At 35.7% G+C, this 14,885-nt stretch overlaps 1 protein-coding gene across 1 annotated transcript; it reads right to left on the bottom strand.

The window, feature by feature from the left end:
• Nucleotides 1-2,461: 2,461 nt before the first annotated feature.
• On the bottom strand, nucleotides 2,462-11,964 carry LOC116015443 (clathrin interactor EPSIN 2). Its single transcript, XM_031255509.1, has 15 exons — nucleotides 11,756-11,964; nucleotides 10,811-10,901; nucleotides 10,444-10,495; nucleotides 9,682-9,761; nucleotides 9,516-9,594; nucleotides 8,257-8,340; nucleotides 8,007-8,152; nucleotides 7,582-7,697; nucleotides 7,303-7,537; nucleotides 6,841-6,879; nucleotides 6,617-6,724; nucleotides 6,334-6,515; nucleotides 5,493-5,680; nucleotides 3,475-4,519; nucleotides 2,462-3,382 (listed from the first exon to the last, which is right to left on the bottom strand). Exons 2-15 carry the CDS (start codon nucleotides 10,843-10,845, stop codon nucleotides 2,886-2,888), a joined length of 2,886 nt encoding a protein of 961 aa, XP_031111369.1. The 5' UTR covers nucleotides 10,846-10,901; nucleotides 11,756-11,964; the 3' UTR covers nucleotides 2,462-2,885.
• Nucleotides 11,965-14,885: the final 2,921 nt, after the last annotated feature.

Here is a 14,885-nt window from a genome sequence, read left to right as displayed (position 1 = left end):
CTTGCAATTATTCAACAAGCACTTCAAGACTAAAACAGGTGTCTTAGCTTTAATTGTATTTTTTGGACTTAGAAAATGGTAGGTTGAAGCAGTTATCGTCGGCGTTAAGCTTGAGTAATATACTTAGTTGCAATTATTAAATTTAATATTAATACATACACCCACACGTAGACTTTTGACACATTATTAACAAATATTGTGAAAGTAAAGAACTTTTAAACTCTAATTCAATTTTTTTACAAACAGAATATTCTCTTTGTTTTTGTGGTTAAATTCTGATCTTAGCCATTCCATCAAAATCAGCACAAATGGTGTTTTTGAATTATAAATCGTGTCACTGATGAGCTTGTGTTTTTTTATAATAGGATCAATTTTGAAATTGTTGATTTTATATTATTTCATATTTTTTGAAAAAAAATCACGGGTTTAACGTTTCACACTGAATACGTACTGATAGAAATTATGTTTTTATTTTTAATAGAGAATATTTGATCCTCGTTTAATTAAAGGTACTCTAAATAGTTACAACTTCATATGATTTATACTTGTAAGTTAAGTAATTATAATTTGTTAGTAGACAGTAAATAAAGGGGTTTAGCATAGTTTTCATTAAAAAAGTATATATGTGAGTAAGATTCAGCAATGAATGTTCACTTGAAAAGCAACAACGTGATCATGTTGAGCGTTAATATTAATCAAACAATTAAATTGCTTATATATGCGTACATGTGTTCAAATGTGAACCACTACACCGCTCGAAACATCTAGGCCCTTTGATCATACCTAGAATTAGGTTCAAATGTGAACCTCTGTTAACAAGTGAACTTGTGTATCTTTGTGCACCGTTGATCTTGTGGTTTATAATTTTTTTGACAAGGTAAATATGCATCATTACACCACTGCATCGGATGCACCACTACACCACTCCAAACATCTCGGCCATTTATTCTTTCATCCAAACGGTAGATAGGAGTTCACAAGTTCACACCCAGGTAGTGGTTCACACCAGAACTGGACTCCCAGGCCGGTTTTTTGATTTGCGAGGCCCTGTGCTAATAACTAAGTGATGCCCTATCAAAGTATAAATAAACTGTGAATTGAAGAAAAAATTGCAAAGAGAAAAATGCAAAAAAAAAAAACCTAATTCTGGGCCAATATAATCACAAATACATATACTAACTATTAGGCCAGGGCGAGTCTAGGGGCCCCCAAAATTTTGGGGCCCTGTGCGGTTGCACATCTTGCACGCCCTAAAATCCGGCCCTGCTGCGGCGGACCCTATATATATATACACTAAAAGATTTGATTCCAATAGTAAGATAACAAAAATATGCAAATAAACATGATAAGCAAAAGTCTACCATCAAACACCACCTAATATTTATTGAGAACCTTATATATGAATCACGATATAGTGTGTGATTTTGGCAGCCTCTATTTTCGTTTTCACACTCACGTTTCAATGGACCAATATGACTTCGCCAGTTTTGGAGCAATTCTAGTACTCCGTAATACTTTTATTACTACAACTAATGTGCTAGTGACATTTAACCCACTTGATCACTATTTTCTAATGTTGCTCACTTTGTGTAGCATTACCAAGACCACGGAACTGAGACTTTAACTAGTTTCGCTTCTAGTCTTTTTTTTTTTTTTTTTTTTTGAATGAATCAATGAGTTTTAAGTCAACTAATTGCTTTGCTGGCACGATATCACGCATTTAGGAATACTCTAAAGCTGTCTCTGGAAATTCATAAAGGCAAGAATCATAAAAAATGAAGCTAAAATTTGGAACCGAAAGTTTTCAATTTCATAACAAGTTGGTATCTTATTTTGATATTATAATAAAACACGCAATGTTAACTTTTAGAAATAATTTTAAAAGGATATGCAAACTTATGTACAATGTCAAATTCAAAGTTAAATATTTACTCTCATGTGAGTCTTGTCTCCTTTCAAAAAATAACAAGAGTACAGTTATTTTGGTTATATATTAATTAAATTCAGAAAAGAAGAAAAAAAAAAGTATCATTGAACCTTGAGGAAGAAAATAAGATACATGGAACTATGGAAGTCTTACTCTATAATAATACTCTTATACTTTAATTTATGGCATATTAACCATGATTAAATGGCAAAAATATCACTACCACCATGTGTACATTTCCTGAAGACAATTCACATATTTACACAAATATTCAGTATAGTAATGAATGAAATGTTTACATAACTGAACTAATAACAGTCACAATTCAAGAAAACCAAAAAATAAAACAAAACAAAAAAGCATCAATGCTACATAAATAAATATTTTGAACGGCATTTTACATTATCCTACATAAAGGTAGTTGTTAGATAAAATAAATGTGTACATTCATGTAGACATGAAAAGAAACACCCATGAAGATTCAATCTTTAGACCTCAAGAAACTATATTGAACGTAAAAAATGGAATCAAATCTTTAGACCTCAAGAAACTATATTGAACGTAAAAAATGGAATCATGACATTTATTGTTCGGGGGAGCATCAAGTGTAATAAACAGTGCCACAAAATTTTACACGCACATGTATAGTGTATATAGACCAAATGGAAGATCAAGTAACCTGAGGCAGTGTTGCCATCAATGCGACACTGAACAGAATAAATCAACACAGCATGTTGTCTACAGAACTTTTACAACTCCAAGAAATGACAACATAAAGCAACTGTAAGACCACCTCAGAAGAGAATTAGGATAGAATACTACATACCCGTATACCGAAAAAGTATAAATCTCCAAGTCAAATAACTCTCAACCCCAATACACCATCCTCTGGAAGCATCTTCAGATTAATATAACATGAATAATCTTTTCATTTTCTTCATAAAGGGTTGGGTAGACCTTATCGGTAGCCACCGCCATAGGGCTGTTGGCCATAGTAATTGTTCGTGCCAGACATAGGATTGTAACCTCCAGCTACGTTTGATCCGGGAGGGAATCCTGTAGGCTGTTGCATCTGCATTCCTGGTGTCATACCCATATTCATTCCCATGCCCATGTTCATTTGACTATTCATCCCCACCCCCATTCCCATTCCCATTCCCATTGGCTGGTTTACTCCTCTGAAACCTCCCATGCCCATGCCTACTCCAGGACCACCCATTGCCATGCCAGACCCAGGGCCACCCATGCCCATGCCCATGCCTGGGCCTACCATTGGATTTTGCTGAGGCCTAAAAGCACCAGCACCAGCACGACCAATTCCAGAGCCAGAACCCATTGCTTTGCCCATGGTAACAGTTGACATCACTGGCGTGGTTGTGGGCTTTTCCATCCTCTTCTCCTTGCGATTTATGGCATCAAAATCAACCCCAATATCTGCTAATGGATTTGTTTTAGCTGTGCACATAAAACATAATAAGATATAATTAGTTAACAGGGGAGAAAATTGAAACAAATTTGGCATAAATAGATGTCAGATGAGAACTTACGTCCAGAAATGTTCAAGTTAACCAGTCCTCGACTCAATGTATCAGTCCAAATTGTAGATTTTGTCTCAAACTTGTCTTTAGCTGGCTGAGAACTAGTAGTGAGAGAACCAGTAGAGGCAGAAGGAATAGGCTGCATGGCAGCAGGGGTAGTGTTTATTTGGATTTGTGATGATTGAGGTGTCACCTGTGAAGGTACTTGGACTCCTACAGTGGAAACATGGGGATTCATGGAGGCGGCAATTGGACCTGTACTGTAACCCCCATAAAAACTAGCATTTGGTTGTTGCAAGGACTGGCCTCCGGAAGCTTGAAACCCAGCCTGTGACAGAGAGCCCCCCTGAGGTGGAAAACCAGCAAGAGATGCAGGTTGACCACTCTGTGCCATAAATCCTGTCTGTGGTGTCTGGGCAGGTGGAGCTGGAAAGCCTGCCAGGCCAGTCATAGATGGAGATGGACTGGTTTGGGAAGAAAGGCCCATTTGCGGAACAGATTGACCAGTTTGAAAACTTGTCTGTGCCTGAAGTCCTGGCTGAGCAGAAAAACTTGTCACACCTGCAGCTTGACCAGGTTGAGCAGAATAACCCTGTAAAGATGTCGGGCCATTTTGAGATCCAAAACCTGTCTGAAGTGCAGGAGCAGCATGAGGTGGAAAACCCATCTGTGAATTATGTTGAGCAGCTTGAAGTGGAACTGTCTCTGGTGCAAGTTGGCTGGTTGGGACTTGATACTCAATAGGAGATGGCCCAGATGGTGGGAGAATATCAGCCAGTATATCAATTTCTTGGTTAGAAGTAGACAACTCATGCTGTGCATATTGTTGGTTGGTTGAATGAAGTGGTACACTGGAAGCATCTGATGGTGAATAAGATGCAACAGGAAGAGGTCCTCCCAAATTACCTACCATCTCTACCTTCTGGGAAGCTGGTGGAGGAATGTCAGGACTTTGAATTGAGGAAGTAAGAAAAGGTGCATGAGGTTGAGCAGCTATGTCATTGGAGGATAGGATAGCCTTGAAAGGTCCATCACCAAAAGGATCGTCAAAAGCCTACACGAGGAAGCATATTATTTTTAACTTGGTATATAATACATGAGTAGGAATTTTGGATATAAGATTCGCATAATGTAATATCTTTTACAACTGGGTCAGTTAAATTGTGGGTTATTTCCTTCTTCCTCTTCCTATATTTCCCCTCTTCTTTTTAATTTCTTGTTTGCATGTCTGTCAAAGGAAATCCCAACTTTGGATGTAAGGTTCATGTATAGCTTGTAGGACATCTAAAATCTGTTAGTTAACTTGTTCTCTCTTGGCCTGCTGTCAGTCTGATTTATTTATTTTTCCTTTAATCCAACTTTTACAGCTTGCACTCTTACAAGTGAGATGGACTTATTATTATATATGTGTTAATGCCACATGGGGTCCTCCGAATATAGTGGTTTTGCCACGTTTAGTCCTAACTTTCAAATTGACCATATGTGGTCCTTCGACTTTCAAATTTAACCATTTGTGGTCCAAATTAACCACCCATGGTCCTTCAACTTTCGAATTTAATCAGTCGTGGTCCTCTTGAAAGGACCATGGTTGGTTAAAATTTAATAGTTGAAGGACCATGGCTAATTAACTTGGACTACAGATGGTAACAATAACCACCCATGGTCCTTCAACTTTCGAAATTTAATCAATCGTGGTCCTCTTGAAAGGACCATGGTTGGTTAAAATTTAATAGTTGAAGGACCATGGGTGATTAACTTAGACTACGGATGGTAACAATTTGAAAGTCGAAGGATCACGGGTGGTCAATTTGAAAGTTTAGGACTAAACGTGGCAAAGCCACTATACTCGGAGGACCTCAAATGGTATTAACTCTTAATAACTAATTCCAAAGATACAAAAATCACCTCATAGACCAAATATAAGTGAACATTAGTCACTAGACAACAAAAATGTGAGGGGAAAAGTTAACTAGCATGCTTAGGAACGAAAATGCACAGATAAGAACATATTTTAAATCAAAACCAACCTGATTGGCAGCTGGTGATACAGCAAATGTGGGTTCAGAACTGGTTGTCCTAGGAGGATTACCATTGGATGTTGCATTGGTTGATTCAGCAGGCACAAGGGCTAATGCATTGGAGGAGAATGACTCAGATAGGGAGCCAAGTAGATCCATTTCAATGCCAGTGGATGTAGTTGGGGCAGAGGGAGCAGCTGTTGAAAAAATATTCAAATAAAATTCAGTATCTAATGCAAATAAGCACATTGTCATCAATAAGTCTACAGCTAAGACACCGCATAAGCATGCATCAAATTGCTTCACTACCAATATGTCAATATCTAAGGAGCCAGAAATGCTCTATCAAGGCTCAGCACTTAAAGAGCAGAAAATGTAGGGTAAGATGAAGATCACATTAGCAAAGTTTATTGAATAGTCAGACTCATATATTAGCATGTGCAATGAAGTCAATCTGAAAAACATAAGTGATGGCTAACCATTGTAGCACACAATTTACTAGCAGAAAATGCAAAGGAGGATGTCAAAACCAATGAGCAAATTTCCTGGGCTGAAGATCAGAGTAAGGCAGCTGTAAACAAACTTCTTTCCAGTTTCCTGAATTTGGACCATAACATAATAACAGCTGAGTAATTGGCCAATACTCCAAGCTCAATCTTCAACCCACATGGGCAAGAACATTACCGTTTAAATACAAGAACCCATCCAACCTTAAAACTCAAGCAAAATAACAAACAAGTACCAACGAAACCACCAACATTCAGTACAAAAGTTAAATTGCAGTAAATTTATAATGGGTTCTAAACAGAAAACAAAATTTAAACATCAATTTCAGACGTATGCGCTCTACCTGTAAAGGCAGCTCGGGGATCAAATTCATCAAAGCTATTAATATCCTTGTTTTCAGGTGCCAGAGCTGGTGGTGAGCCAGCAGAAGGAGTTGGGACAGGCACAGTGGTTTCTTGGCTTGGACTAGCACTTGAATGAGGAGATGATGATTTAGGAGGCTGTGCTGATGAAATTTCCCCGTCCCTTTTAATATTAAAAAATAGGGCTTAATCTATATTTTCCAAGAGGTAAGAAAACAGGTGAAGAGATAAAAAGAACGGTGATGCATTACAAGCATGCAATACCTTTCAATATGTGTAGGACTCTGTGCAGCACCAACAGCCTCCTCATAACTAGGAGGAGCACCAAGATTTTGCTCAGAATATTTCCGGTCAATCCCACCATGAGAAGCACTAAAATAGAAAATTAAGTTAGCCTATGAATTAAAGTTATACTCCCTCTGTATCAAGCAACCATTGCATAATAAGAAAACAACATAATGTACAACAGGATTAAAAAGAAATATTACCTTCCTTGTGACTGATCCTCGGCCCTGGCACCACTTTCTCTGTAATTCAAAGATAAAAGTTAACCACAATAAGTTTCATAAATCATAACATGCAGATCAAGATATCATTAACATGAGAAGTGTCATAAACCAATTAAACTTAGAGATTAAGCTATCCCAAAGGTGTAGTTCACTTTAACAACACAAGGACAAAAAGAAATAAGTTTATTAAACAAATAAAGCAGCCACGTGCCACAGGTGAACTATAGGTATGAATGTCAATTAAAAGAAAAACTATTATTGTTATTGTTATTATTGTTAAGATGGAACACAAAAACTGTACATATTTTAAATACTGTAATACTTTCTTAGTGAAATCCCTTCATTATTACAGTCTACGGAGTACAATTTATCCGGTCCTTTCTAATGGGAAGTGTAGAAAATAAAAACTGCAAATTCATTGGCAAGAATAGACAGACAAACCTGGAGGAGTATTGAGCATCATCATCATAAGCATGATCTCTCTCTTTCTCAGAACTTCTTGAACCAGAGTTATATTCATCAATGCTCCGATTTCTTCCACTATAATCATCATCCCTATATCCATCACGGGTGTAACGCTCATCATACTCTCTACCATAGCGATCCCCTTCACGGCCATATGAATCCCTGCCATATCTGTCTTCATTACCACCCCATTCTCTCTCTCTCCCATAACCATTTCTATCATCATCCCTGCCCCCATNCTCTCTCTCCCATAACCATTTCTATCATCATCCCTGCCCCCATAACGATCTTCGTCATATCTGTCACCATACCCCCCTGGGTTTGAATATGAACCAGGTCGATACATACTGCCTGTTGATGTGTTCCGATATCTAAAAGAAATTACAAGTTATCATGAAACTTTCATTAAAGTCAATATAAAGGAATCAAGAACAAGAAGTTACATTTCAGTATAATGTAAATGGTATTTTATAAAATCTCAGACACTTCTCAGGTAGTTTAATGGATGAATGGTTCATTCAATTTCCTAATCCTGCCTAATTTATTTGTTTCAATACTAGAAAAAGTTACAAAACAAAAATGTATTCCTTAAATTCTCAGATCTTATTCTTGCTTCACCTTAGGTCCAAACATGTAAATCTTGACATATTGGTATTATAAACACTCAAGCCGAAGCTTACTTTTCCCTGTTTGCAGCAGCCTTTTCTCGAACTTCTTGTATTCTTTCCTTGTCATTCACTAAAGCGACAAGACTCTGAGATTTCTTTCTTACATTGCTTCCCTGATCTCTTCCACTTGAATCAACATATTGAAACTCAGACAATATCTGTCATGAGCAATGAAATCATAAGACCCCCCAAGTGGTCTAGCATATTCCACAACACACAATGTATCTCATTCAACTTGTGAAATAAATGGAATGAAACTTACTGAGATCTGGTATGAATGTTCCCTGATTTCATCAATGACACGTTCTGATCCATGGGCAACCAAGTATTCCAAAACAGTTAAGCCCTGCATAGTATATCACTAAATATTAGCTTTGGAAGTACTGAAGTAGTACATCTGTTATCAGAAACCAAAAATCAATGGCACCATCCACACAAATACATGGGTATGAACATAAAAAACAATTTCAAGGGACAGCTACAAAAACCAGAAACCTACCTCCAAAAAAAATAAAAGAATATAAAGAAAGACAAATAAACAGACAGAAATGGCTTTTACCCCTCCTTTGCTCTTCTGTTCTCAACTCCATCTGACCCTCTCCTGACCTTCCCCTATTCTATTTTCCCCAATCACAAGAATCCCTGGTGGGTCAAATGCTCCATTGGACACAGAACAAATCTTATGACAATTGTATCCATGTCCAACACCATTGATAAAATGCACGTGTTGGACACCACACGAGACATGATGAGCAAGATTTCAATCTGTTTCTAGAATTTTATTGTTGCTCACACACTTAGTACAAGCAAGGGATTCACATGTCCCATAATCAACAACCTCATTGCCACATGGTGTGATAAATACTTATCAAACCCAAGGTTTTGCTTTGATGGCATCAGACAGTACCAAAGCCTTTTCTTTTAAACCGGTTGTGATATTACTTTTATTTTCTCAGTGTAAATTCAATAGATCTTAATTGTTTTACTTCTATTTTAAATCGCATATGTTTTACTGGCTTTTCTTAAGTCATGGTTGTTTACAAGAAGTTATAAAAATATTTAAAGCGCATCAAAGAAATGTTTATTCCCCTTTTCCAAACATGTGTCTCCATTGTCATGTCTTCATCGAACAACCTATATCAGTTAGGTTTAAAAGATCATGAGGAATATGTAACCCCATATCTAATAGGAGTAATAGCCCATTCTAAGCCCATCCACATTCTACCCAACCCTGTCAAAAATATTACCCAGATTCAGGAAGCAAACTATTTATGTATAACTTACAATATACATATCAATAAAACCAATTGAATCTAAAACAGACCGTATAAAGAAGTACCACCATGAAGAGTAGTCAAAAATATTTCCAGATGTTGATACCTTTAATAGGGTATTCAAGTGTTTGTCCAAATGTGTGTGATAGAGAAAGAGAGTGCAGACATATAATAAATACTCTAGAAAATGCATTAGCAGTTAGCACAATGCACTCCTGAAGGATGAACAAAAGATATATAGACCAACCTTGTAAACATGCCGCCAATTTTTCCCAGTGTCATTGATGCGCTTCCAAATTACAGCCATAATCATTTGGTATTCATTGCTGAGAATAATTAAAAGCTCTCAAACAGTAAAAACCAAGAAGAAAGAAAATTTGAATGAAAATTACCGAAGACTGACTTTAACTTACTAGTTTCTTGTAGCTTGTGCAATATCAGCAAGATGTGATCCATGAGGACCCCATGGCTCATTGCTAGTAGCATCAAGCACCTAAATATAGCACCATAGACAGCCAGAGAAGGAAGAGAACACCATTAGTTGTAAAAGGGTGTCAAACCACAACCCTACTAAACAACAGATGATACAAGAAGTGCTTATACAAGGTTTCACCTATGTAAATGCAGGAAGACACTTAATGAAAAGTGTAACAAAGTCAAGGGAAGAACTTTAAGCTTTCATTCATAAAAAACATTGCCAAATGTATTCGACAAGTCTCAAAAGAATCTAGTGGTTCATAATTTTCTTCTTTTCAAATTAATAGAAATAACAATAATTGAAGAGGAAGCCAGGGACGAAAACTCTAAAATTAAAGTTATTTTCCCTACTTAATGCTCCATCAATGTAGGGTTAGTATCTTACAAATGAAAAAATAAAAAGCATATCATTGGAAAGGCACAGTCTAAGCATATATCTAAAAAATGACCCAAATCAAAATATTGAAATATGTATTACCTACAACTTGTCATAGAGAGCTTGAAAAAAAACAAATAAGCACTCATGGCTACAATAGCACATATTTAAATATATGCATACATGGTATGTTACATAAATACACAATTTTGGCAAGTGGCAGCTCATTCAACAGTGAAAATAGCAGCTGCTAGTTCATAACATTAAAAAAAAAAAAAAAAAAAAAAANATTAAAAAAAAAAAAAAAAAAAAGAAGTCTTACTTTTTGTTCTATTGAAGGGACTTTAAGAACTTTCTTGTTAACACCCCGCTTTCTGCAAGAGATAGGAAATGCAAAGTGTCACCCGTTAAGCTAGCTCAACATTCAATAGAATGAAAGAATATTTGAGTGAACGACCAAGGTTTTTACAATATTTTCAGGACAAAATAAAAAGAATATAGGCACATGCTCTGTGTGTGTGTGTGTGTGTGTGTGTGTGTGTGTATACACACACACATTATACATCATTGACAGTGAATTGCTTTCCTCAGAAAAGTTGAAATAACTTTAAAATGAAATACATCCTAGTGAAACATTATTTGCTACTGCATACTTCAAGAAGATCATTTTAGAAGTGAATCAAACTTACAAGTCTCGCACAGTTTGATCAAAGGCCTTCTTCATTCTGACCTTATATTATCTGGTCACTCCCAAAGAAGATCCCTTTAAATAATGTGCTACTGAAAAACAAAAGAAAAGAAAAGCATATATTACTTTAAATCATTTGTACTGAAAACACATTATACCAATTTTTTGTTCAGACTTTGCATCATGAGAAATTATAATAATCAGTGAAAAACTCGCCAAGTATTAGCCACACTGCAAGGCTTAGTGACGAAAACAGATAAATATAAAGGCATCTAATTCTATGCTTATGATTTTTTTTTTGTGGAGGATGGGGTTTCTGAACTTGCTAATTTGGGTCTAGGAGGCCCCACCTTAGCAAGTTAGCAACTAATTTGATTATGTTGGTGCATTCAAAGAAGAGTAGCAATATGGCAAACCATAAATGCAAAAGCCAATTGACCAATTCAAAGTTGTCATTTTAGTGGAGAAAACATTTCAGCAAATCCACTGTCAACAAAATATTTCCTCTTCCATCCTCTATTCCTAATTAAATCCAAAATGATGGTGATAAAAATATCATCATGCTCTTTCAAGTGAACCCAATAAATTAATCAAAATATCCAACAGATTTTCATGAATCAGCATTGCGACCTAATAAAAATGGGGAAAACATTCACAAAGCAGAATAAAAGGACTAGATCAAGTTCATATGCGTCAAATATGCCTAAGCCATGGTAATGTGAAAAATAATATAATCATTTGAATTGAGGATCAGGACCGAAAATTAAACAATAAGAAAGCTGAATCTAGAATATCTATTAGATAAAAACAAGGATAACTTCAAATTCAGGCAATAAGTTGTAGGAAAACAGATCCAAAATGCCACGACAGAGCAAAAACAATAGAACTGAATCGAGAAAAAACAGTAGAAAAAATAAGATCCAACTGATCCAATGCAAGATCAAACCTGATCGGGCGTCGAATCCTACCCTCCGATATCAGATCTGATCTGAAGCGAAAGAGGGAGAGAGCGCAAAACGCGAAATGCGTCTGAAAAATTCCTTGTTCCAAACAATGGAGAGCTGTCTTTTGTTGATCTTTAAAAATGAAAAATTATGAGAGAGAAAAGCGAGAAGAGGAGCAAAAGACAGCGCACCTTCCACGCAGGAAATTTAGAGACAGCGATTCTTTTTATTTATTTTTATTATATCTTCGGTTATACTAATAAATATATTGGAAGATTAATTATACTCCGTATTACAGAGTATGAGATTCCGTACTCCGTGTCTGCGTAATAACTTTGACTAATGGGCTCATGTGGAAATGTGGAATACGAACAACTCCTTTTTTTACAGCTTTTATTATATGTAGAGAATACTCCTTAATAATAACACAAACAATAATAATAATTTTCTTCATATTTACACGGTTACACTATCTCATCATTCTTGTTTATTTTTCATACCCATTTGTAATCAAGATTAGTGGTGTATATGTTATAAAGAGAATGTATTTATCATCAAGTTGAGCTATATATAGGGGTGTGCATTCAGTTAACCGAACCGAATTAACCAAAATTTTAAAACTTTTAACCGTTAACCGAACTGAAGTTTGTGTTACTGAATTAACTGAACCGAAATTTTTTTCGGTTAATCGGTCGGTTAACCGATTAACCGAACTTTTTAAACCTAAAATATAAAATTCTAAAAATAACACCTAAAATAATAAATCCAATTAAAATAAAATACAAATCACCATAACTTCAAATCTTCAATCCAATTAGTATTTATATTTAATTATATATATATATATATATATATATATATATATATATATATTCGGTTAACCGTTCGGTTAATCGACCTTTCGAACCGAATTAACCGTTAACCGAAATTTTTCGATTCGGTCGGTTAACCGAAAAATTTCGGTAAATTGCACACCCCTAGCTATATATGCCTTAATTGCTCCTTTTATACATTAATTAATCAGGACGCTTCTGGCACCAAGTTCTGGATCCATATTGTCATATAATATGAGCAATTAAAGGTAATTGTGTTGTCGACAACTCTAATATTTTCATAAATTTCTCTAACATATAAAACTTTATAGTAATTTCTAAGTCAACTAGATTATAGTCATTTCCCAAAGATGTTTTCATCTAGTTGTTCCACATCCCAATATTGTAATTATTTGGTGCACCTATAAATTTCTTGGATTTTCTCATCTTCTAGACAAACATAACTTCTTAAGATTTTTTGAGAGTGACAAAACTCTTTACTATATTTAGTTCTTGTGGATTCTTATCTTTCAAACTAATATATCTCTCGCACTTGTGGCGTCTAGGAGCATTGGTAGATATATATATGGTCCAATTTCAGTAATATTTATGGGACCTAGACACTCTTTAATGAAATAGATATGATTGGTAGGTAATTGCAAATTGATTATTTTATGAACTTCCAGTTCAATCTTAACTAGTACGTGGTTTTAAAAATGAAGATCATTCCATTTCGTGGAATTTGTTTTAAAAATAAAGATCATTCCATTTCGTGGAATTTCTCAGCATTCTTATTAAATTTGGACTCATATATCCTTCTATTGCCGTGAACTGATCTTCATAAAGTATGTAGTTAGCGTATCCATCGATCCCTTGTCATGGGTTCAAGATATTTAGACAACCAACGAAGGCATACAACCAATATGTATTTGATAACCTCTAGAGATAAACCATGGTGGTGTTGGTAAAATAGATTGTATACTGTAGAGTTGAGAAATGTACGATTTTGAAACCACGTATCAGGTATAAGGGGGAATAAAGTGTATTCATAGATAAGGGATTATTAAAAAACAATAGAATGTCTTTGTTTGTGAAAGATATATGCTCACATGCATAAAATTAAATAACAAGAAATAATGTATGAAAAGGTTGAAACATTCATGCTTGGTTTCCATAATCCTCAAGCTCCTCGCCCAATAAGTCATCATTCAAATTGAGTAGGGCGTTTGCTTTAGGCAATGTAGCTTGAGATGATTCATTTATCTTTGGCTTATTATTTTGGTGTATCATCTACTGGTAGGCTTCGACCAAATGTTTTGGAGTGTGGCACGTACGGGACTAGTGTCTTTTGTACCCACACTTATAGCAGACTTGTGATTGGCCAAAGTTATGATGGGATGTATTTTGTTGTCCTCGATGAGCTTGATTTTCAGGCTGCTTATTATGGGTTTAGGAATCATCGTTATTAGCTCTGCTTCTGCCACCTCTCTTTGGGCGCCTACAGCGGTATCTTCCTCGCCCCCTCCGATTGTTGCTCGATTGGACAACATTGTGTACTTCATGTACAGGTGCAGCGCCGGCTAGGTGTGTCTTGTGGTTACACATCAACAATTGGTTGTGCTTTTCAACAACCATTAATGTCGAGATCAACTCTAAATTCTTAGAATAGTTTTTGGCCCTGTAAGTCTATACTACTGCTGGAGTACAAAATTATTGTCATAAAATGTGGACAAGGTTTTTTCTATCAAGTTTGTATATGAAATTTCCTGTTTATAGAGCTTGAGATGAGATACGACCTTGTGTAAAGTTGAATTATGTTCATCCACTAATTTAAAATCTTGGAATAGAAGGTTTAACCAATCGAACTGTGATTGAGGCAGAACCAGTGATGTTTGTTGGTCAAAACGATCCAAAGGGCATTGTGGTCTTTTTCAATGAGGTACTCATTCTTGAGATCATGGTTGAGGTGGTGGCAGAGGAAAATTAGGGCCTTGGCTTTCTGAGCGTCATCGCTCGCGGGATTTTCAATGATTGTGTGTTGTAGTTTTGTTGATGTGAGATAAATCTTAGCATCAAGAGCCCATATCAAATAATTGCTTCCATCTAAGGCAAGCTCGGTGAATTCACGTTTCGCAATGGCAGCCATAATCTATAGTTTTCAAAAAATATATTTACTAATTCTAGCTAAATTGTAAATCTAAAGCATAATTTTATAATTCGCATAACAACAACAACAACAACAACAATAATAATAATAATAATAATAATAAATGTAGTATGCGAATGTAAACATAATAGGCATATATTCAGATATTTATTG

Source organism: Ipomoea triloba, chromosome 4 (genome assembly GCF_003576645.1).
Source record: "Ipomoea triloba cultivar NCNSP0323 chromosome 4, ASM357664v1".
Lineage (NCBI taxonomy): Eukaryota > Viridiplantae > Streptophyta > Magnoliopsida > Solanales > Convolvulaceae > Ipomoea > Ipomoea triloba.
Note: the sequence above shows the minus strand (reverse complement) of the source record. Positions and strands in the feature narration are given on the sequence as shown.

Excerpts from the sequence above, each read along its gene's own strand:
- LOC116015443 (XM_031255509.1), bottom strand. The coding sequence starts at position 10,845 with ATGAAGAAGGCCTTTGATCAAACTGTGCGAGACTT. Across the intron at positions 9,762-10,443 it reads TCCCTTCAATAGAACAAAAA|GTGCTTGATGCTACTAGCAA; the intron begins GTAAGACTTCTT and ends TGCTATATTTAG. Across the intron at positions 8,341-9,515 it reads ATTGGCGGCATGTTTACAAG|GGCTTAACTGTTTTGGAATA; the intron begins GTTGGTCTATAT and ends TATACTATGCAG.